The sequence below is a fragment of the Phocoena phocoena genome, chromosome 3 (assembly GCF_963924675.1).
Source record: "Phocoena phocoena chromosome 3, mPhoPho1.1, whole genome shotgun sequence".
Lineage (NCBI taxonomy): Eukaryota > Metazoa > Chordata > Mammalia > Artiodactyla > Phocoenidae > Phocoena > Phocoena phocoena.
Window position 1 is genome coordinate 107,605,125 of NC_089221.1, and position 23,681 is coordinate 107,628,805.

General features: G+C 40.8%; 1 protein-coding gene across 1 annotated transcript; it reads left to right on the plus strand.

Annotated features, from left to right (window-relative positions):
- The first annotated feature begins 2,967 nt into the window (after positions 1-2,967).
- ISOC1 (isochorismatase domain containing 1) lies at positions 2,968-22,160 on the plus strand. Its single transcript, XM_065874560.1, has 5 exons — positions 2,968-3,328; positions 13,434-13,553; positions 13,653-13,856; positions 15,461-15,577; positions 21,048-22,160. The coding sequence occupies exons 1-5, from the start codon at positions 3,026-3,028 to the stop codon at positions 21,192-21,194; spliced, it is 891 nt and encodes a 296-aa protein (XP_065730632.1). The 5' UTR covers positions 2,968-3,025; the 3' UTR covers positions 21,195-22,160.
- The last annotated feature ends 1,521 nt before the right edge of the window (positions 22,161-23,681 follow it).

Consider the following 23,681-nt stretch of genomic DNA (forward strand, 5'->3'; position numbering starts at 1 on the left):
TACTACTCTGATTGCAGTGTGGTAAGTGGCCTTTTGGGGTACAAAAATCAACAAATAGGCACAGTCCAAGAGGATAGTGTTTTAGTCAGATGAGGGATGATGGTGGTTTGGCCTTGGGTGGTAGCACTGGTATGGATGAGAAGTTTTGGATTTTGATGATCAGGTCTTGTTGATAGATTGGAGGGAGAGAGAAAGAGGAATAAAGGATAAGCTCATGGTTATTGTGCTTAGTGACTAAAATGAGGTTGACATTTGCTTACATGCTAACACAGGCAGGAGAATGTTTGGAGAGGGTGCAAAACCAAATTAAATGTGAGAAATCTGTTAGAGTTCCAAGTGGGGATATCGAATAGCCACTTGTATATGAGTCTGGCATTCAGGAGTGAGATCTTGCATGACATAAATTTGGCAGTCAAAAGTCTGTGGGTGGTATTTAAAGCCATGGGTCTTAAAGAAGGGGTGTGAGGACTAAGCCCTGGTGTACTCAAATGTTTAGAGGTCTGGGAAATGAGGAGAACGTGGGAAAAGAACTTAAAAATGAAGTAGAAGGAGAAATAAAAGAGAATGGTATCCAGGAGATGAAGTAAAGAATATGATTCAAAATGGAAGGAGTAATCAGCTTGTCAAATGTTACTGCTGGGCTACCCTAGTGGCGCAGTGGTTGAGTCCGCCTGCCGATGCAGGGGACACAGGTTCGTGCCCCGGTCCGGGAGGATCCCACATGCCACGGAGTGGCTAGGCCTGTGAGCCATGGCCACTGAGTCTGCGCATCCAGAGCCTGTGCTCCTCAATGGGAGAGGCCACAACAGTGAGAGGCCCACGTACCGCAAAAAAAAAAAAAAAAAAAAAGTTACTGCTAATTAGGGGGAGTAAGAAATAAGCCTTTGTTGTATTAAACCACTGAGATTTTGAAGTTTGTTTCTGCAGTGCATTAGCATATTAATCAATACTGTATAAACTAACTTCTTGAATTGCTTTGAATTTAAATTCTGAAAGTAAGTGCTTAAATTCAACTAATAAACGTCCTTAGAGTCCTATGTGAGATCATTTTGGGCATTTTACCTGTAATGATTTGTCAATTAGGATAGTTATTTTCTTCTTGTCATTAGAATATCTGCTTATGGATTCTTATTCATTGACTCCAACAACATTTATAAAACTTAATACTCTAATAATTAGCTTCCTGAGAATAGTAAATTATCAGTGAAAGGTGCACTCATGGCGCTTTTCTAGCATAGGAATGCACTGCTTGACACAGTTGGTACTCAATAAATGTGAATATGTCCATCAAATACCTGTTTTATTAATGTTATTTGATATGTTATTACCACAGAGACTGCACTATTAAATGGCCAAAGGCCAATCTCAGGTAGTACAATGGATATGGAAATTACGTTTCTGACTTTCAGTAAAGAAACCATTTACAAAATCTGAGAGTGGAATAAGTATGTTGACTCGGGGCCATCAGAAGAGACTGTGCAGATGCAGAGGTGCTTGTTGAGGGGGACTGAGGTCCAGACCAATTTCCAATCTCCAATCTGCTCTGTCCCAGAAGGCATTAGTGAGTAGAAGGAACACTTTTATAATTAGTCCCCCTAGAACAGGTACGTTTTTGTAATTAGTTAGTCTAGAGAAAGTACCTTTCTCTTAGCACAGATTTGCACATCTGCCTACAGAAGACTTTCAGTGGAATGATATCTGCAAAAATATCATTTTGGTTTGATGGGTTCAGACAGCAGTTTTAAATGGAATCTCCAAGTTTGATGAGAAGACAGAAAACAGACTATTTTCAGTAGGTTGGATACAAGTGAGCAGTAAAGGCCAAAGGATGGTATTGGCATTATTTTAAAGCAATGGTTCTCAAATGGGGGCAAATTTGCCCCCTGGGGGATATTTGGCAATGTCTGGAAACATTTTTGATTGTCAAAATTAGGGAGGTGCATGGTGATACTGGCATCTAGTGGGTAGAGGCAGGGATGCTGCTAAACATTCTACAAATACACAAGATAGCCACCCCCGTCATTTAGAATGAAATAGTATCCATTCTAAATGTCAGCAATGCCAATTGAGAAACCCTGACATTTCTTTCTTTCTAAAAGAAGAAACCCCTAATATCTAAAATCGAATTGTATGTTTAGAGTCATAAGCCTATCTTCCCAGGACCTTCTGTTTAAGGAAACTTTGTTCATAATGTATACTTTTCTAATTCCAGCTAATTATAGTGCCTTACAGTGTTCATAAGTCAGAAGTTATTTGAGGGTGATTGCTTTTACTCGCTCAAAAACAGAATCCTCAGTTTGAATATAAAGTCCTGATTTTTACTCTTTTTACCCTTTATATTTTTTGCAATTCCCCATCCAAGTTCTCCTGGAAATTGGGTTGAGATAAAGGGAGGGCAAGACCTCAAATCCACGACTAGAGAGATAACTGTGTTTCATGGGGTGGAAAAACATGAAATTCTGAGTCTCGGATGGCCCTCCTAAGGAAGCATCGACTCCCACCACTCTTCTTAGCATCGATCAGCCTGCCCGATTGGTTTTAAGATTACTGCCGCCGTCCTCAAGTACTGCTTGCCTCTGGACAAGAGCGACAGGTAACGCCTCCCAGCAGTTTTAGCCGGGCAGCCCCGTGTCCCCAAGCACAGGCCCAAACTTCCGGAGCACACCGCTCGACGGTGGGCGGAGCGGGGTGGAAGGCGGGCCACACATCTCCTCTGAGGACTAGAGCACCGGGCAGCCCAGGCAGGTCGAGGGTCTGCGAGGCGACCGAGCCCCTCGCGGCCCGCCGGAGGGGCCGCGTGCTGCCGGAAGTTGGAGGGGGCGCTCGTCCGAGCGCCGGCCCCACAGCCAAGCCCTCCGCAGGGTCCGCCCCCCGCCGGGCATGGAGGAGGGCGCGGCAGCCGCGGCCGCCAGGACCCGCCCCCTCGCTTTCCAGAGCAGGCGACAGGCGGCGCGAGGAGGCGGGGCCGCGGCTGCTGGCGGTGTCTGCGCCTCGCGGTTTCGGAGCTAGCAGACGCTCGGGGAACATGGCGGCGGCGGAGCCCGCGGTCCCGGCGCTCCCCAGCGGCGGTGGCTTGGGGGCGCCGTCGGGCACGGTCCCCGTGCTTTTCTGCTTCTCGGTCTTCGCGCGGCCCTCAGCCGTGCCGCACGGCGCGGGCTACGAGCTGCTCATCCAGAAGTTCCTCAGTCTGTACGGCGACCAGATCGACATGCACCGCAAATTCGTGATGCAGCTCTTCGCGGAGGAGTGGGGCCAGTACGTGGACCTGCCCAAGGGCTTCACGGTGAGCGAGCGCTGCAAGGTGCGCCTCGTGCCGCTGCAGATCCAGGTGGGTCCCGCGGGAGGGCCGCGCGCCGAGCCGCAGCTCCCGGTCCCCGTGCGTCCCCGTCCCCGCGCGTCCCCGTCCCCGCGGCGCTCCTCAGGTGCCCCGTGGCGGCGGGCCCTGCGCACCGCGCCCGCTGGGAAGGGTCGTGCCGCTGTCGCAAGCGTCCGGGATGGCCCAGCGAAGGCGCCTGTCCGAAGGTGACGGTCACCGGCTGTCCTCGGCCGAGGACGGGGCGTGGGCCTCCCGGCTATTGGCGGCGCGCGCGAACGCCCCCACGTGTGTGGTCCTCAGCCGCCCGCATCCGCTTTGTGTGCTGGGAGCGAGTCCTAGCCTCCTGCGTAACCGAAGGGCTGTGCAGAGTAAGCTGTGTTTTTATTTGGGTTGATGCAGAACCGGGGAAAAGAGATTGTGGGGGAGTATCGGCCTTAGGGTTTGTTCCCGGAGTTGTGTTTACCACTTGCGGAAACAGAAACTTCAGGAGTCCTATCCTTTCACCCATCCTCTTCCCCAGTTTTCTGCTCCTTTGATCTTAAGTGTTTCCTAACCTTAAGTGAAATAACCTTGTTTAGCCTCTTCCAAGTAACTGTCAACTGAATCTGTTGATTACATATATACGTTGCCTACCTTGAAAAAGTCGTTTGACTCAGCACTGCAGCACCTTCTTAAATACCCAACTTTAGCTAGACCATTCTTTCCTGGTCGTGCTGGCAGAAAAAGTTGTCATACTTGAGGATTATTTTATGCCTTTTTAATATTTTTAAAAAGCCGTGCTCTAATACTGCGCAGATCTGCCTCCTGTGTTCTTTTTATGCTCAGCTCAGAGGATTCACCGGAAGATTTATCCTGTTGAAAAGCAAGAACAAAAGGTGTATTTTAGGTACTACACCACCACCATTTTTTTTGGTTGAGAAACCGGTAAGCCATTTCTTTGGAAGACCAAACTGAAATGTGGGATTCAGGATTAGAAGGCATTTTAATATTCAAGTGTCATTTTCTGAGGACTATTATGTAGTTTTTGGTGGGTTTTTTTTTTGTTTGTTTGTTTTTCATTTGTAGTTGTCTGTGGAATTGGTCTTGTTTGCTATTATTCCAGCAAGTGATGGCAAAGGAAGGCCAGAAGCTTCCAAAGCAGATACTTTAACCAGAGGGCAAAGGCTGTGAGATTCTGTGGTCAACCTTTGGAGAGCCAAAAGGGAGGCAGTTGGTGTCTGATACCCTAGAATTTGCCCTGTTCTTGGGAGAGTTGTGGTTGGTAGGTGTTTACTACCACCCATTTTTATGCCTTCAAGAGTTTTCATGACTGACACCTCTCTGCAGCCTTCCTTGTCAGTCTGTTTAGATTATTGCTGCCAAAATATGGAAGAAGCTGGATGCACCTTTGACAAATCCATTAATAAAGGGGAGAATCCAAATACTAGCTGAAGAGATCTGGAGCTTTACTGAGGATGCAGACTTCTTTGTGATGCATTTCCTGTAGTGGTTGGGAGGGAGAGTGGGCTGTTACCTAATAAGATGTTATGCCAAACTAGCACCCTCCCCAAGTCTTTAAGACTTCCCCCTCCCCAAACAATGGGATTTCTTATTTTGAAAAATTTAAAGCCTGGATCTGAGAACTCTTTTTAACTTATCAGTTTAGAAGTTAATGAAATATTTGTATATACCTGAAATGTCTTGTACATTCTCAAAAGGCATTATATAATTCAGGTCACATGTGGCTTTTGAAGTCTTTTGCTTGGTATTGGAGATAAAATATAGTTATTTTTTTGTGGTGATGTTTAAAATAATAATGATAATATCACTACTCTGTCCCATTCTTTTAAAAATGTTATTTTTTTCCCCACTAAATAGTCCAATAATTCTTAAGCATCTGTTATAGGATACTTTATATATTTTAAAGTATTTAAAAATATTTTTATATTCTTTCATTTTAGTAATCACAATAGCTTGACTTCTTCAGCCAGGTGCCTCCCCCAGCTTAAAAATAGGTAATGTGGAGGAATATACACACATACCATATATATCCATATACTTATTCTGATACCTATTTATATGAAAAGAGATATATATGTGTGTGTGTGTATGTGTATGGATATTCTCAGAAGAAAAAGGGAAGATACTTCTTTTCATGACCGTTTTACTATATTTTTTTGGAACCTGGCTGTGTAATCCTAGAGACATGGACATTTTATGGCTGGATGAGAACATAGAGTTCACTCCCCATTTGAGTGGCAGCTGTAAGTGCCTGGCCCAGTGAATGTAAACATCGGTAAGACCCAATTCTTGTTCCGTACCTAGTAATCTAACTCCTTCGTTTTACCAAAGAGCAGAACATGTAGGAAATTGCCTGAGGTTCCATGGCAAAGCGTGTGAAGGTCCTACAGCTGGGCATAGCATTTATGTTCTCTTTTCACGCTTAATGAAAATAGCAAGCAGAATGGAAAACAAGCCGCACACTTGAGCTTGTAACATCATTTGTTTTGATGCTATTCGTTGTTTCTGTGGAACAGATGCCTGTCACTCAGCAAGACTCAAGGTGGCCTGTCAGTGAGGCCATGCTCTGGGTATAGGCCCCTTCTCCCAGAGGCAGGGATGAAGAGCATGTTTGGCTACATGTAATCCACAGCTTAAATAATGCCATTTATTATTTCTCCAAGAATAGGCCTTATAGCCTCTGTGGCCCTGGCTAACATACAAAATATTCTAGAATGTATTCTTAATTTACACAGGGGTCCGAGTTTGCTTTCACGCTTGTTCTGACTCACGTTGCTAGTGACCTTGTAAAACACAGTGGCTGCTTGTGCCACACTGTCTGCGCTGGTGGTTGGTTAGTGGTTCTGTGGGGATTGATCTTTAAGACCCCCATTGCCAGTATTAGGCTCTGGTAACTTTTTAGTGTCTTCTTTTCTGAAATATTCTGTCCAAGTGACCGAGTGTCTGCTGACAGCTCAGGTAGCTGAAGACAGCTCATGTTTCAAGCACGGTTTATGAGTCTTCAGCCTTGTCAAAATGCTTGAAGTCAGGGGAAGAAATGTAAATGAGAGGATTATACAGTGGGAATTTAGGTCATTTTCATGACTTATAAGTGTTAATTTTTCACAAGGTATTTCCCAAGTTTTAACTAACGGAGAATTCAACCTTGGACACTTGGGCAGAGCCCAAGTAGAAGAGAGGAAGAAAAGGACATAGTAAGAATGACACCAGCGAGAGGATTTTACTTCGGTATGTAGGAGGGAAGGCTCTGGCAGCTTCGTCTGGGCAGAAGATAAGGGCTTCCCTGGGAAGGTTATTTCGACTTTTTCCTGAGGTAGTTAATTTGGAAGGGATCCTGCTCCAGGTTTTACTTCTTGGAAGTTTATTAGTACTATGATTATTTTAAACAGCGGTGTAGACGTTTTATAGCTAGAAGAGACCCCAGAGTACATGGTGGGAAGGGAGAGAAGGCAGGGTTTGGAAAGAAAGGGGAAAGGACTTGGGTCTCCCTTGGGCTTACTAGTTGGAAGGTGGTGATTTTTTTTTTTTTTTCTTTTGCAGTATGCGGGCCTCTCACCATTGCGGCCTCTCCCGTTACGGAGCACAGGCTCCAGACGTGCAGGCTCAGCGGCCATGGCTCACGGGCCCAGCCGCTCCGCGGCATGTGGGATCCTCCCAGACCGGGGCACGAACCCATGTCCCCTGCATCAGCAGGTGGACTCCCAACCACTGCGCCACCAGGGAAGCCTGGAAGGTGGTGATTTTTGATTTCAGAACCTTTACTGTGGAGCGTGTAGGAGGAGCAGGTAGATAAGCTAATGCTCAGAACTCTTGAGTTAGAGAAGCAGGCAGGAACTATCTTGGGAGGCGCACAGTGTCAGGGGCACTGGAGAAAACAGCTGGATCCTGAGGGTATGATATTGTCTGCCCGCCCACTTTTTAAGAATTTAACATTGCAGATTACTGCCCAAAGCATTGTACACATTTTGCCTCTTGTGGATACATTAGAGGCTACCTATAAATAAACTGTGTTTGAGTGGGAGCTAAACACAATTTCCAAACTGTGTTTGGAAATTTTTTTCTGTCATTTAGTTTGCCAAGGGGAATTCAAAGTAGATTCAGATATCACTGTGTTCCTGGGATCTGGCCAGCTTCACCTTCACTCCAACCTCAGGTACAGTCTAAAGAAATCCATCGTCCTTAACACTGAAATTGATGGAGTTGGCTGGCTTCCCTTAGGCAGTTAGAAAGCTCGCTGGAGTTGTAACCTCAGTGCAAGTGACACAAGTGCTTACAGCAGGTGAGTAGGTTGTAAAATAAGAGTGAAATAAATATTCTTTTGTAGTCTAAATTAAAAAGCCCCAAACCGTTTTGCCAGGAGCAGATCATGTAATTGTCAGTCTTTTGGTGACATTTAGAAATCCACTTTATGAATCATTTCTTAATTCTGTAGACTATGTTAACATAAGTTAGGCAATATCAGTATTTCTTTCTATATATTTATTGTTTTCATAAGGGATTTTAGTAGTAAGTGGTATTTTAACCTCATTACAGAAGAACTGTTTTTAACATGTGCTGACCTTCAGAGCGTATGTTTCCTATAGGAGGGATACACAATAACCTAATACATTTATTGATTGATTTACATGAAGCTGATTTAATCCTTGAAATAGCCCTGTGAGGTAGATACTATTTTTATTACTTTGTTACAGATTAAGAAGCAGCTGTTTGGAGATGTTAATGATTTGCTGCATTTCATGTAATTGAAATTAGTGAAATTGACATTTGGACTCAGATTCTAATGCGCCTGGGCTGTCCTGTGTAGGCACTCTTGTAACCTGGGAGAGTCATGTCACAGACCTCTGTTTTGAGTCAGTATTGGAACAAAGCCTTACTATGCCTGTGGTAATCGGGTTTCCTTGGAAACACTTCTCAGTGAAATAATGATACCTCATATCCCCTTCTAGACCCCTCTCCCAAGCACATCATGCCTATATTGTGACTATAATAGACTACTAAAATTTTGAAAACATCACATTTACAATTCCAAACTTTAATCATTCCTAAAGATATACAATTTACTCACTGTAGTCCTTCGCTAGGTTGCTGCTGTAACAAAGTATAGTACTACAGACTGAGTGGCTTATACAACAGAAATTTATTTTCTCATAATTCTGGAGGGTTTAGATCAGGTTTGGTTCCTTCTGAGCGCTGTGAAGAAGAAGCCGTTCCATGCCTCCCTCCTGGCTTTTGGTGGTTTGTTGGGAGTCTTTGGCATTGTGTGGCTTGTAGACATGTCACCTTGATCTCTCCCTTCATGTTCACATGGCCTTCTCTGTGCCTGGATTTCCCCTTTTAATAAGGATGCCACTCATGTTGGGTTAGGCACCCACCCCACTCCAGTATGACCTCATCTTAACTAATTATGTTTCCAGTGACTATTTCCAAATAAGGCCACTTTCTGAGGTACAGTACTGGTGGTTAGGAATTCAACATATGAATTTTAGAGCACACCATTCAACATACAACACTCACCATGCATTACGTTTATGGAGAGAACAGAAGTGGGGCACCATGTATCACTAAGCAAGGCCAGCCACTGTGTATGTGCCTGTCCTGAGTAACCGAGCAAGGGAGGAGCAGATTCCTTGCAGATGTAGCAGCCATTGTTAGAAAATGGTCAGAGCACATGTGGAAGTGAAGGAGGGTAAATACTGTTATGATCGTGGTAATAATGAGACTTGGGGATGAAGAGTCTTTTGAATATGAAATCTAAGGTTGAATGCCAGCTAAGACAGTTCTTAAGAAAGTGGACAAAAAATTTATACTTGAAATTTATCTCTTAAAACTGTTGCTTGAGGAAGCCATTGGTTGTGATCAACTTTTTGTGTTGAAATATGTATATTGAAATACGTATTTTTTATGTATATGTGTATGTGTAGGGATTTATGTGTATAAATATATGAAGGTGTGTGTGTATACACATATTTACTTTTATATGTGATTTCTTCATATTCTTGAATATGTGTTGATCTGTAATTGCTTCGCTTTTACTCATGATGGCACTTGGTCAAGGTCACTTTTAATTTGCTGTCTTGCAGTTGCAGCATGTTTGACAATGAGCAGCACTTTAGTTATGTACAAGGTTTTGGTTTAAGAGGAATTTCTGAGTCAAGTTACAAAGTCCCTGAATTATAGAGTCAGTGTGTAATTTAACAATTACTGAAATTCATGTGGATTTGGGGTGGATGGGGGGTTTGGTTAGAGTTTTTCAGTAGTTTTTTATTTGTTTGTTTTTTGTTTTGGTAGCCTCAAATCCTCCTTTTTCTGTCTTGTAAGATATGGAGTTTATTCATAAAGTAGCATCTTTTCCCCCTACTACTATGGCATAGGGAGACCTTTTTTTTTTTCCATAAACTTTTAATTTTAGAATAGTGTTGATTTACAACAAAGTTGCAAAGGATAGTACAGAGAGCTAGCTCCTTTATACCTGACCTAGTTTCCCTTCTTGCTAACATCTTACATTACTGTGGCATATTTGTCATAGCTAAGGAACCAACATTGGTACATTACTATAAGCCGAGCACCACACTTTAGTCAGATTTCACTAGCTTTTCCCTAATGTCCTTTTTCTGTCTCAGGATCCAATTCAGGATACCGATTACGTTTAGTTGTCATGTCTCCTTCGACTCCTGTGGGTTATGGCAGTTTCTCAGAGTTTCATTGTTTTTAATGACCTTGACAGTTTTAAGGAGTACTGATTAGATATTTTTTATTCCTTTTTTTTTTTTTTTTTTGCTGTATGTGGGCCTCTCACTGTTGTGGCCTCTCCCGTTGCGGAGCACAGGCTCCGGACACGCAGGCTCAGCGGCCATGGCTCACGGGCCCAGCCGCTCCACGGCACGTGGGATCTTCCCAGACCAGGGCACGAACCCGTGTCCCCTGCATTGGCAGGCGGACTCTCAACCACTGCGCCACCAGGGAAGCCCTGATTAGATATTTTTGTAGAATGACCTCATTTTGGGTTTATCTGATGTCTTCCTCAGGCTTCAGCCAGGGTTGTGAGATTTTGAGAGGAAGATCATGAAGGTCATTCTCATCACATATCAAAGCTGAATACTGTCACCATGGATTACCTGAATCTTGATCACCTGGCTGAGGCTGTGTTCACCATTATCCTCCCTCTATACTCTGAAGAAGCAAATTGCTAAGTGCGGGTCATATTCAAGGGGATGTCAACTCCTGGAGAGGAGAATATCTAAGGCATTTTTGTTTCATGAAATTATAACCAGTCATTTCTGCATAAAAATATGCCTCTCCCGCTTATCTCTATGGTTTCTTTCTTTAACTGAAGGTTTATAGGTGATGAATTCCTCTGCTAGAAAGGATTTGCAGGGTGCTAAGGATTTCAGGGCTGCATTTTCTGACCTCCTCAATCTGTGTCTAATATGACATACGTCTGATGTGGTCCCCTGCCTAGAACAGATACCTCACAGCTGAAATGAGGTATAGGGAAGCACCAGGTAACAGGAACCCCAGGAGACCGCAAGTCTGAATATTCTAGGATTTCTGAGTAGGTAAGGTTTTATTACTTTAAATATCCCAATTTTCTGTATTTTGACCACTTTATATGGTAGTCCTAAAATATTATGTAACTTATTTTCTTAATGAGTGTGATAAAATGATTTTGTCCCAATTTATAACTTATATACAGCTTGTTACTCCTTCATTGGAGTCTAGACTGAGAACTAGTTGAGTTTTGATCTGCTTTTATTGTATTTTTAATCTTTGCTTCCTCAGCTGTCATTTCTTGCTGCTATCAGTTTGCCTATCTTCAGCAGTTCCCTTTCAGATTTGCTGTTTCCAATCCTGTGTTAATTTATAATCCAGACAACCAAACTTGTTAGGAATGTATACAGAGTTAGTCAGTACCGTCTGAGATAAGATCTGAAAGCTGGAGATCGAAGCAAGTGTCGGCTGTGTGTTAGTGCATGGCCATCCAGCATACTTGGGCAGCTGCCTGGGAGTTTTATTTCGCCTGCTTGCTGGTATTCCCATGTGGTAGAATGGCAAGATGGCTAAGGTGCGTTACAGTTACTTGAAACAAGACAGTTACAGCTAAACTGCTTTTCATAGTGTCCCCTCAACACATTGTGGATGACTAGGGACCCCTGGTTCAAATTTCTAAAAGAATATATATATATGGATTTTAAGCCTTTTGAGCCAAGATTTAATGTTTACTGAAATTTAAGATACATGGTCATAGTGACTGGTTTTCAACCAAGTACCCTAAGTACTTACCTATACATCAGACTCATTGCTTTTGATAATGACCAGAATGGAAGCATGGTACTTGCATTAAAAATTTAAGTAAGGAAGCAGCCTGAATATTTATTTTAAACATACTTTATTGGCGGAGTAGGAAAACCGTCCACATAGTGTTAGAATTAAAGATGGCACGCGCATTCTGACGTGAACTTGGTGTTGGACTGCACACGGTTAATCAGTGCACACCTATAGAGTTAATACCAGAGGGAGATTAAGGTGTCGGAGTCCTTCAGACCAGGACACAGATAAATAAAAGTGCAAACTGACTAGAACAGTCATACTGTTAAGGATAAAAGATTCCTTTTGATGATTCATTTAATTCTTGTAGTAATTGTTTCTTGGGAGTATGCCATGTGCACAGATACTAAGGCAGAGTCTAGGGCCAGGCTGGTGGTGAAGCCACCACCATGTAATCAGGACTCAGGTTCCTCTATAAAATTATGAGTAATTATTGTCTGTGGGTGGTTTAGGTTAATTAGAGGGGAGACTTAACGGGGTGCCTAGTAAGAGTAGTGGCATGGGTTCATTCATGGTCAGACTGCATCCTTTCCAGAGCTTTCTCTCATTTGAGAAGGTAGAAAGAAAAGTACCATGGACTTTTAAGAATTAAATTCTTGTATTCAACAGTGATTTTCCCCTTTTTGGTAGATCCATATTGGGCCCAAGTTGTTATAATAGACCAACTGCAGCAATTAATGTAAAGCATGGTAATCTAATACCCAGTTTTCATCTTAATTCATTGACTTTCCTGATTGTGATAAATATGTGTAAGAATTCAGATGTCAAATTTACGTCTTTCCATTTGACAGTGGTGATGTGCTTGGCATCATTTCATTGCATTTTATTTGAAGTCTAAGAAGTTATTCTTGAGAATACCAACTTAATATTTCTGTGTTGATGATAGCAGTATATCTAGATTTGTTTCTGTTTTTTTAGTTTTTTGTTCCATAATCTTTGCTACAGATTACTTAAATTTTATTCTTTGTTCTTGTAAGCAATGCCATCAACAGATTTAAGTTTTTTACTGTTTTTTTATTATAAAAGTAATACATCTTTTTAAATAACATTTAGCAAATGTTTTAAAATAGCATTTGAAAAATAAAAGAAAGGTATTAAGAAAAATGTTATCAGCATCCCTAACTATATAACCATGTGTTCATATTTTCATATATTTGCTTCTACTTTTTTTTTTTTTTTTTTTTTTGTACGCGGGCCTCACTGTTGTGGCCTCTCCCGTTGCGGAGCACAGGCTCCGGACGCACAGGCTCAGCGGCCATGGCTCACGGGCCCAGCGGCTCCCCGGCATGTGGGATCTTCCCAGACCGGGGCACGAACCCGTGTCCCCTGCATCAGCAGGCGGACTCTCAACCACTGCGCCACCAGGGAAGCCCTGCTTCTACTTTTTATGCATATTTTTACATTATTGAAATACTATTGAACTGTGCTCTGTTTTTAAAATTAACATTAGATTATGGCATTTCTTCTTAGATGGTGCACATTTTTTGAAAACATATACATACGTTATTTTAATAGGCTAAAAAATGTTATGTGAATGTGTTAAAATTTGTGAAATCATTTTTGTATTGTTCTTGGTTTATTTCTAATTTTCACTATTAAAAGCAATTCAGTGGACATCTTTGCGCATAATTTTTTTTCCTGTTATTCATATCATTTCTCTTAGACAATAGTTGTAGAAATGGATTTAATGGGTCAAACAGTAGGAATGTTTTTCTCTTTACTGACCTCCAGCTGAAAATAAATGTCATTGTATAACAAATGCTAAATCATTCTTTTTTTCTTTTTTCTTCAGCTTACTACCCTGGGAAATCTTACACCTTCAAGCACTGTGTTTTTCTGCTGTGATATGCAGGAAAGGTTCAGACCAGCCATCAAGTATTTTGGAGATATTATTAGTGTGGGACAGAGATTGGTATGCTTGCTTGTTCATTTTTTCCAATTTGCTAAAGCATGATTCATACACAAACATATGTATATTGCTACTTATCTTTGTGTGTTTTTTTTCCTCCAGTTACAAGGGGCCCGGATTTTAGGAATTCCAGTTATTGTAACAGAACAGTACCCTAAAGGTCTTGGAAGCACTGTTCAAGAAATTGATTTAGCGGGTGTAAAACTGGTACTTCCAAAGACCAAGTTTTCAATGGTATTACCAGAAGTAGAAGCAGCATTAGCAGAGATTCCTGGAGTCAGGAGTGTTGTGTTATTTGGAGTAGAAGTGAGTACCTCTTGTTCTGTTTTGGACACAATATCATTTGTAGAAAACTTGTTATTTCCAGAATGTAATTTTGTATATAGAATACCATGTAGGTATCTGATAGAAAATAGCTACCATTTTTTAAGTGTTGAGTACTTGCATGGCACTGATCTATATTAATTTGTTGAACTCTCACAGCAATCCTCTGAGCTAAGTACTTTTGGTCTCATATTGTAGGTGAGAAAACTCAAACACAGGTGCTGTGTGTCTTGCCCAAGGTCATAGAGTTAGTTAAAGTTCGATGAAGCTGCATTTGAATGTAGGTTGATAGATTCTTGGGCCTTTACTTTGAACCTCAACTTTTGGAACACATTTTCACCAAAGACAGTATGTTTATTTATGTGTTATAGGAGCTCACCTTGGTCATGCTTTTGTTTTAGAAAAACCTTAGAAGTCATGTAGTTCATTGTCCTTCACATTTGAATCATGTGTACCTATTTTTTTAAAGGAAAAAAAATACTCATGGATTCCTAATGCTGATTAAAATGATTTTTTGTTTGGTTTGTTTTTTTGACATGTAGAAACAGAATATAAGTATTTATTCATAGCTTTTAAACACCTCTTGAACTAAAATTTTAAAATTATGAAAACCATGAAAACAGTGAAATCCAAATAATATTAAAGACATCCATGATGTTTTGATAGTAGGTTTCAGAGTAGTAGGTTTTAATAGCCTCAGGTTTAGATATAAAATATTTCTGTATTTTGACTTAAATAATGATAAAATAAAGGAAGCCTATTTGTATAAATATGTCACACCAAATGCTGACTTTTGCACTTTTCTTGCTTGTTCATCATTAGAGCTCATGTCTAATCAAAATCATCTTTGGGCAGTCCTCCAGTGCTAATTTTAATGAGTTGTCAGTTGATAATTCTCCACAGCCCTCTTGTCATATGAAAATAAGGTTGGTTGGCATTATTAAAATCTGCTTTCATTGGTTATATAATCCACTTATTGTTGGAGCCTGTTTTTACTCTTTATTCTCTGCTGATGAATTGTTACAAGTTCATACTTACAAAGATGGAATCTGTATAATTCATTTTCTGGTGATGTATACTGGGTATTTTTTGCCTGTGCTGCAAGTTATTTTTAACTTGGCTTACCTTTATACTACTGGGTGCCTTACAACAACTCAGTTTTCCCACCATTATCTCAATTGGCAGTACTGCAAACGCGTTCTTTGTGTTAGGCACTTGGTGTGAATACAGAAATAAACCCAACTGCGAGTGGCATCAAAACTGAGTAGTAGTAGTCAGCCATATGAAGGTCGTCCAGATGACATAGATGAAAATCTTTAAAAAAAGCGCTCACAGAGCTCTAAGAATATGTTCAAGGTTCCCAGTACAAAGAACATTGATGTAATGCAGTCCCTGACTTAACAAAGAGGCAGCCAAAGCCAGAAATGCTGTTTATGCTCAAGATCACTAGTGAGTTGGAGGCAAAACTAGATGTGGACAAGGCCATTAGACCTGTAGTGCTCTTTCTGCTCTACCGTGTTGCTGCACATTTGTAAAATACTTGTAGTTCACCACGTTATTACATATGGTTTTTACTTTCCTACTAGACCCATGTGTGTATCCAACAGACAGCTCTGGAGCTCGTTGGCAGAGGTATTGAGGTTCATATTGTTGCTGATGCCACGTCGTCAAGAAGCATGATGGACAGGATGTTTGCTCTTGAGGTAATTGTCCTGCTTTAAAATAAATCATTAGCCAAGGCTTCCAAGTAACTTTGGAGAGTATCAAATATGTAACAGCAGTGAAAGATTTACCTCTTAAATTTGAGCTTGGTCTGACAACAATCAGGCTGATTTCTGGGGTCTCTACTACGCACGAGAAACCTCTGAGGTCTCACCATCATATCCTGTTTTACATCTTCTGTCTTTATTTCTAGATGTCTAGTAAAGCCAAATGCTCCTTTACATCTTCTTTCGTAACTTTGCTAGTTTTGCACATCAACTAAGAGGTATTCCAGTCAGCTTACTCTGAACTGCTGAAAGATTTGCAAATTAACAACAGTTCACCTAGGCTTAACTCGTCCAGGGTCTAGCCAACACCTAGGGTATGGTGGGCCGAAGCCTGGTTCAGCCACTTGTTAGATTTCCTCAGACTTGAATTTCTGGGGATAGGAGGTGTGTCTCTGACTGTGGACACCACTCACACACAGTGTTTAATGGCTCTCTGCGTGGAGTGTCAAGATATACTTCAGAGTCAGGGAGTTGATGACTTTCATCAGTGTTGCATAACAGTAGCCTTACGTAAGCATTGCCTATTCCGAGACTGTTGAAAAACAAACTCCCACAATTAATCCTTTGAACCTTCACTCCGCGTTGTGCATCTCTCTCTTTCATGTTTAATTCTAATTCTATAATAGCTTTAAAGTGATGTCAATCTGGATTGAATTGCTGAATTTTTAACTGATTATTTTTATTGAGAATGGGAAATGTAGATATTTTTTTGAGACCCTCCAGTGTTCCATGCATAAGCTGACCTGTGAACCACTTTCTCTGTAGGATTGCGCAATCACCTCTCTAGCCTAAAATGTTCCCTAGGGTGGTGAGTTGGGCAAATAAGAAAGAGAGGAAAGAAAGGAGACTCACGTCAGTGGGGAGGGCTGATATAGAAGCAGGCGGGTAGCTGTCAGCAGCAGTGGTTTTAAGGCCCTGGTTGGCCATCCCTTCTCTTATTCCTGAACAGTGAGTCCTATTTTGCGATTATAGGTGGAAATGGTTTTATTTATTTTATTCAACTATTTTGAAATCCACTTGGACTACTGGGTTCTCTGGTTGGTTAGATACTAAGTGTTGCTTCTTCCCCTCTCAGCAGAGATCTTTAAGCTGTTCTTACAGTCATAGTTAGCTTCCAGTTTTCAAATTTCCTTAGTAATCTGAGTTTAAACACTTCCACTGTCAGATCTGTACTACCTCGGCAGGCAGCTCTTTTCTTCTTTGAATACCTTTATGGTAATGCTGAGGTCCAGAACTTGAAGTGTTTCCAAGGAAGCGAAAAACTAAGAACATACAAAACCAAAAATTTTCCTTGCTTGTAAAGCGATTTCAAGAACTTTCGTCCTACATTCGTTTTTTAGATGTCTTTATTATGCCATTTATTACAGAAAATCTTGATTGTTGGCAGTTCTATGTTCTACCAAGACTCAGAATAAAAACAGCCATTTACCATCTGAGCCTCATTCTTTTGGAGGTAGTCTGTAATCTTACTGATTAGGAGGAGTCTAAACAGTGGAGCGGTAATATGGGTTTGAATTCAGGTTCCGGCATTTTGTAAATTAGTGTCCTTGGACAAATTACCCAATATCTTTGCCTCAGATTTCTCATTGGTGATGTGAAATAAAATTCATATTTTTATGGCAAGACAAGAAAAATTTAAACATGAAAAAATTTTCTTTGCCCTTTGGCCTCCTCTCTCCTCCCTACTGTGCATTGTGTATCTAAAGTATGCATCGACCAAACCTCCCATCAGCAGAAATACCTGCTCAACCATAAAGAGCAGACAACCCCTTAAAAGATAACGTTCCTTCTTGATCTTCTAAAGGGTCACATGACCCACGACAATGGCACTTAGATCTGGATTATGTAAACTGTCAATAATAGGTTATTTAATGTACAGCCCTCTGTCTCAATTTATGTAACTGTGCTTTGACTTCTAACGGGTGGACCAGTTCTCAGAGCTTTCTGAGGGGCTGTTCCCAGGTTATAATCCTCACTTAGGCTTGAATAAAATTTTCCATTTCTTCCTTTTTTTTTATTGGAATATAATTGCTTTACCATGTTGTGTTAGTTTCTGCTGTACAATGAAGTGAGTCAGCTATATGTATACCTATGTCCCCTCCCCCTTGGACCTCCCTCCCACCCACCTAGGTCGTCACAAAGCACCGAGCTGAGCTTCCTGTGCTTTATAGCATGTTCCCGCTAGCTATCTATTTTATGCATGGTAGTGTATATATATCGATCCTAATCTCCCAATTCATCCCACTCTCACCTTCCACCCCTGTGTCCACATGTCCGTTCTCTAAGTCTGTGTCTCTATTCCTGCCTTGCAAATAGGTTCATCTGTTTCTTTCTTAGATTGATGGATTAATTTTTTGTCGACTGTGAAATAGAAATAATAGTCATTATGTGGGAGGATTTTTGTGAAGAATCAATGAAATAATGTATCAATAGCACTTAGTACAGTGTCTGATATGGTAAACACTCAAATGTTAGCTGTTGCTTTTATTTTTACTGTAGCTATTATTTGTTTTTGTTGTCTTCATGAGGTTCATCTGATCAGAAAAGTATAAGCATTTATCAGCTCCCAAGACCCAGAATGGACTAGTCCTGAGAAGTTCTGAGGAGGGAAGGAAGGAATATGGTCTGGGGTGGATTTGGAAGAGCCTGGAGCAGCCAGCATTGCCTTGGCTTAAAGTGCTGAGGTTGAAAGGGAGAGAAGAAGCAGGTCAGGTGGTGATGGGGGAAGATGTGTGCCACATTTCAGATTTTCCCTCTTAGTCTTAATTTGCTATGGAGGTGCTTTAGTCCCTCAGTCCTTGGGAGAAATGTTAAGTCTCCTTTTTTCTTCTGTGACTATGAAAGTGAAATAGAGATCTGGTCTGCTCCCCTTCTTTTTTTCCTTGAGAACGCAACTACTTAAGGTCATTCCTGAGACTCCCCATATTACCTGTTAAGACCATTGTACTAATAAGATTTATAGTTACCGTTATTAAAACTTCTCTGCCGGGATCTGTGGTGTGTGCTTTATTCCACAAAATTTTTTGAGCACCTACCATCTGTCAGGCATTTTTCTTTCAACTTACAATTGTAGAGTAAATGTGAGATAAAATAGACTAAAACCGTCTCATGAGCTTGATGTCCTTGTACTTCTGGGGAGTTGTTAGTGTTACTTGGGAATTTAATGGGTTTAGTCTTTTTTTTCCCCACCCTCTCTGAGGCCATCTTGGCTTTGTGTTCTTGCATTTTTAGGTTTGTGGGTCAGAGTAACCTTTCCTTTGGCCTAGTTGGACTGGTTTTGCAAGTGTAAGGGAAGAACTCAGGAAGCCTATTAAGCCGTGTACCCATTTGCATTAAACAGCTGGAGTTTTAATTGCCCCTTCTAAAGCCAGGAGATAAAGTGAGTGTGGGACCAGTATTGTAGGTGTCCTCATAGTTCAAGGTGGTGGGCAGGAAGCTGCCGGTGTCTGGAAAAAGTGCTGCTGTTCTCTTTCTGCTCAGGTACCCTTCTGGGTTGGGGCTGGGAAGGCACCGTGGGAAGATCTGTTAGCCTGATCTAAAGACTTTGCAATCTTAGCAAAGGCGTGAGCCACGCCTTCCCCTAACACAGGTTCTTGGCTTGATTACTTTCGAATGCAATCAGTATTGGGCATATCTCCGTCTTGAAGTTAAGTAATTTTATGTTTCTGTTTACTGAAGTTTTTCTGTGTGCCTCTAGTGTCCCAGCTTGCCCCTGCCACAGTGTACGGACTCACAGCATCCCTGAGGGTTGCTGGCTTAGGGTGGATCCGGTGCTGCTCTAGTCTGGTCAGGAGAGCACTATGGACAAAAGCTGCCTTCTTCCTGGGTCATCACATTTCTTCCTCAGACCTGGAAAAAGTTTTCTGTCCTTCCTGCCTCATGAAGGAACTAGAAAGATTACTGAGAACTGACCTTTGTTTGCACTTTGGAATATAGAAGGCACTTTCACAGACATTGAAAGTATGATTCAGATTCAGACTGACTGATTGAAAGTCCGTTGATTCAACAGGGAGCAGTAAGGAAGGCAGGCAGCCAGGGAGAGAGCTGCATTTGGATGGCTGGACATTCACGACATCGAGCTGCAGCTAGTCTTATTCCCCACCCTGCTGTCTGAAGCAAGCACACAGTCCTTTGAGATTTCTGAGGGTTTGATACGATAGTCAGGAGTTGACTGAAAAGCGAGGAGGAGGAAATTAGTCTCCAGACGTCTTTAAAGAGCTCAGTGATGACTCATCCTCTGGGATTTGTCCCAACATAAAGGACACTAGCAGCCTCACTTATTTCTTCCTCTTTCCTATGTAACCCTCTGCTGTTTTTTCATTTCTCCAGAGCTGTGGTCAGCCTGCTCTGCACACTCCTGTGCTGGTGTTTGAGGTCCAAGCTTGCTATCTGATAAGTAGGCTATGGCTTACGCTCCCTTCTGCATCCTTGGGGATAAAAAGGAAGAGTCTGCCAGTGGGAAGGTTGGGTCTCTGGATCTGCAGCCATTTGAAGGGTTTACTTTGGCTCCATTGGGATGTCCTGTTTATTCAGGTGACTCCCGTTATGACGAGACACTGATCCACGTCTTTTCCTCTAACTTGCATAGGAATCGTGTCTAACCACCTCATCTTCTAAGGCTCTTACAGTGAATGTTGCTTGGGGTAACAAACAGTTGGTCTGTTTTTTTCCCTGAGGTTTCTGATAAATACATCCAGAAAATGGATCTCTGCTCTAGAATTCTCCTCCCATTCCCCTCTCCCACCCTTTTCTCCACTTTCTCTTCTTTGCCCTCCTCCTTCCCTTTCCCTCCTCCCCTTCCTTGAGATTTCTGTCCTTAGCTCTTTATTATGATTCCACTGGAACAATTTGGCAAGGATGTTCTTTCACCTGTCAGTGAAACTCTATACAACCTTACATTTTATACTCCTGTTTATGATTCTAAAAAGCTTACAATGGTGGCAATGGTAGTGGTTCTGTTGTCGTCCAGGGGCACGTTCTTAAACCTCACATGAGGCTCCTCTACCACCAGCATTTCTTACTTACGGGAAGGGCATGCAGTTTAATGTCAGATATTTGCAGAGAGGAAAAAAAGAACTTAAGAATCATTGTTTTACAGTCCTTAGCCTTGATTTCCCTCTGTCCCTGGTGCATGTAAGTGAGAATATTGGCAAGTGAGAATATTGGCTGCCTATTCTCTTTTACTTGTTTCTAGTCCTTATTACTAATATTGAGAACCATCATAAAGGGTTTGTGGTGTGGCTAGTTTGAAATCTCTCCTCATCTCTGAATTTGATGGTATGGCTAAGGGCCCTGGTTTTGATAGAGGACACTAATCATTGTGTCCTGGCATGCTTTTTGCTGTTTTAATACAGTGTTCATTCTCATGCTTAATTTCTTGATTTGTCTTTTTTTTTTTTTAAAGCGTCTTGCTCGAACTGGGATCATAGTGACTACAAGTGAAGCTGTTCTGCTACAGCTGGTGGCTGATAAAGATCATCCAAAATTCAAGGAAATTCAGAATCTAATTAAGGCGAGTGCTCCAGAGTCGGGTCTGCTTTCCAAAGTATAAGACATGTGAAGAACGGGTGTGCTACTCACCATCAGGTGACAGGACTGCAAGCCTGGACAAGCTCATGTCTCTAGTAGAATTAAAACGTTAAGTCAAAAATTGGCTCTTTTTTGCGCCTCTTAGTAAAACTTAACCAATTAGACCATTTGGGTTACAGATGTCAAAGGTTTTAGGTGCTGCTTACCTTCTTCTTATGTTAATGTGCTTTTATTTATTAAAAAAATTATAATGGAGGTGCCTGTTTTCTCTATACCGTATACACTGATCATACTTTCCAAAGTGCACACTCTTGTGAAATTTTCTTAAATTGTGCACAGTTAAAGACAAAGATCTACCAGTAATAGTTTGACTTTTGTCTTATTGTAAGATGTATGTTATAATGTTAATGTGGATTCAGTGCTTTTACTTTACAGGTTGATTGAAATAGGATTATTAAACGAGAATTTAAAAACAGGACTCTGGATCGTGTTACCCCTTTCGCTCACGATGCAGTCAAGTTATTTATTACGTTGCACTGGTTTAACCAGACAAACTTATGTTGAATAATTACATATCTTTCTTAATTATGCTAGTTTTCTTATTCTGCTCACCATCACTAATTCTCTGTTAATGTTCTCTTTTTTAACTGAATCTTTTACCCAGAAAGACTCATTCGCTCATTGCTTGTTTTAATTTTGTAAACAGATGGGAGGATTTGCAACACCATATCATTAATGGAGGGCTGTTTTAACATCTTTGAAGTATTACTTTAGCTGAATAGCTTTATAACCATCTTGAATACATCTAATATGCACAAGATTTAGCAAAAAGGGAAAGGCTGGATAAAATGTAGTTTTAAAACATCCATATTCTTGTTTGAAATTTTTTCCACCTACCTTCCAATTACTGTTAATGCAAAAGGCCTCAGTAATCATTTGGTAGTATTGCTTTTGCAGTCATTACTACCATTCAATAAATTTATTTTCATTAAATACTTATTATAGGGTTTTAAAACTTTTTAAAAAATATTATGTGAAATATGAAACATTGGTGTCTTTTATATTAAAGTAATTAAAGAAAACGTATTATGTGAATGAAGTTCTTTTGTCTGCCACAGCATGGCTCTTTGAGTACTCTTCCAGGGATTCTAATATTTATTTAAAGGTGTAAAAATTTTGACATTTGTAATCTTTCAACTCATGGAAATTTTCGAAGAATGAAAATGTTTTGTCCATGGGGGTAAATGGATTTTATTGAAGGGCCTTCTTATTTAAGAGCAGTAGAATTTTTTTGTTGTTTTTTTTTTCTGGTCAGTATAACAAACAGTAATCTAGCATTCTTCTTAGGGTTATGTTTAAATTTTTTTCCCAGCAAACTTGTGTGTCAAAAAAGAAGAATCAAAGATTTCTACACATTTTAAAATAGTTTTTAATAAATTTAACCTAGTGCTTCTCAAACTCTAATATGAATACACATCACCTGGGGGATCTTGTTAAAATGCTGACTCTGGTTCAATAGGTCTGGCTTCTGTGCCTGACATTTTGCATTTCCAAAAAAAAAAAAAAGCCAGTTTCTACCAGCCCTGCTCAGAAGAGACCAACCATACTTTATGAGTAGCAAAGATTTATATAACATCACCTGTTTTCCTCCACTGAGTCCTGGCCCTTCCTCTCATGAAACACTACCCCAATGAAGCCTTTTCACAGCTGAAACAATTCTGTGAACTTGAGTCAGTTTCCTATGGCTACCATATTAAATTACCACAAACTTTGAGGTTTAAAACAATGCAAATTTATTATCTTCCAGTTCAGTAGGTTAGAAATCTGAAATGGGTTTCACGGGGCTAAAATCTGTCTTTCCCACTAGATTCTAAGCTTCTTGAAAACAGGACCTGTGCATTCTATACTCATTCTGGAAACTCATTTTGAGAACCTACTAAGTTCTAAACATGTGCTGAGGATAGAAAGATGCCCCAAGGAAGCTTAGGGTCTGGTACAAAATCAGATGTATCATAACCTTTCAGTAAAAGTGAATTGAATTATGTCAAAGGTTCAGGAATGTCAGTACAACAAAGTTTAGAGTAATATACTTGTGAATTCTGCGTTCTCCCTTCTTTTTTGCAGATCATGCAAGCAAGGTGATGAGGCCTAATTATAGGAAACCTGAATTGATTTTAATACATTAGTCTTTGAATTGGAAGTGTCTCCAATTTTGTAAGGTAACAAAATTCTTTTAACTGATGTAAATAAAGACCTTGAGAACATAAGCAAAAGAATAGTCCAGTGTCTTGAATTGCAAGGGGGTTAGAAATAAGATCAAGACACATCGTTTATTGAAATGCTAAAACATATGCGTTTCAAATTAAGTTAAACAAATTAAAAGTAATAAAAGTTATTCTAACCAGGAAACCAAATACCCTATAACATCCATTTAATTACCACATTTCTCTAATTAGGAAGAATATTTTCTCTTTTTGAAAGTTGATATTTGGGTAAATATGACTTTAGA

Excerpts from the sequence above, each read along its gene's own strand:
- ISOC1 (XM_065874560.1), top strand. The coding sequence starts at position 3,026 with ATGGCGGCGGCGGAGCCCGCGGTCCCGGCGCTCCCCAGCGGCGGTGGC. Across the intron at positions 13,554-13,652 it reads TTAGTGTGGGACAGAGATTG|TTACAAGGGGCCCGGATTTT; the intron begins GTATGCTTGCTT and ends TTTTTCCTCCAG. Across the intron at positions 15,578-21,047 it reads ACAGGATGTTTGCTCTTGAG|CGTCTTGCTCGAACTGGGAT; the intron begins GTAATTGTCCTG and ends TTTTTTTTAAAG.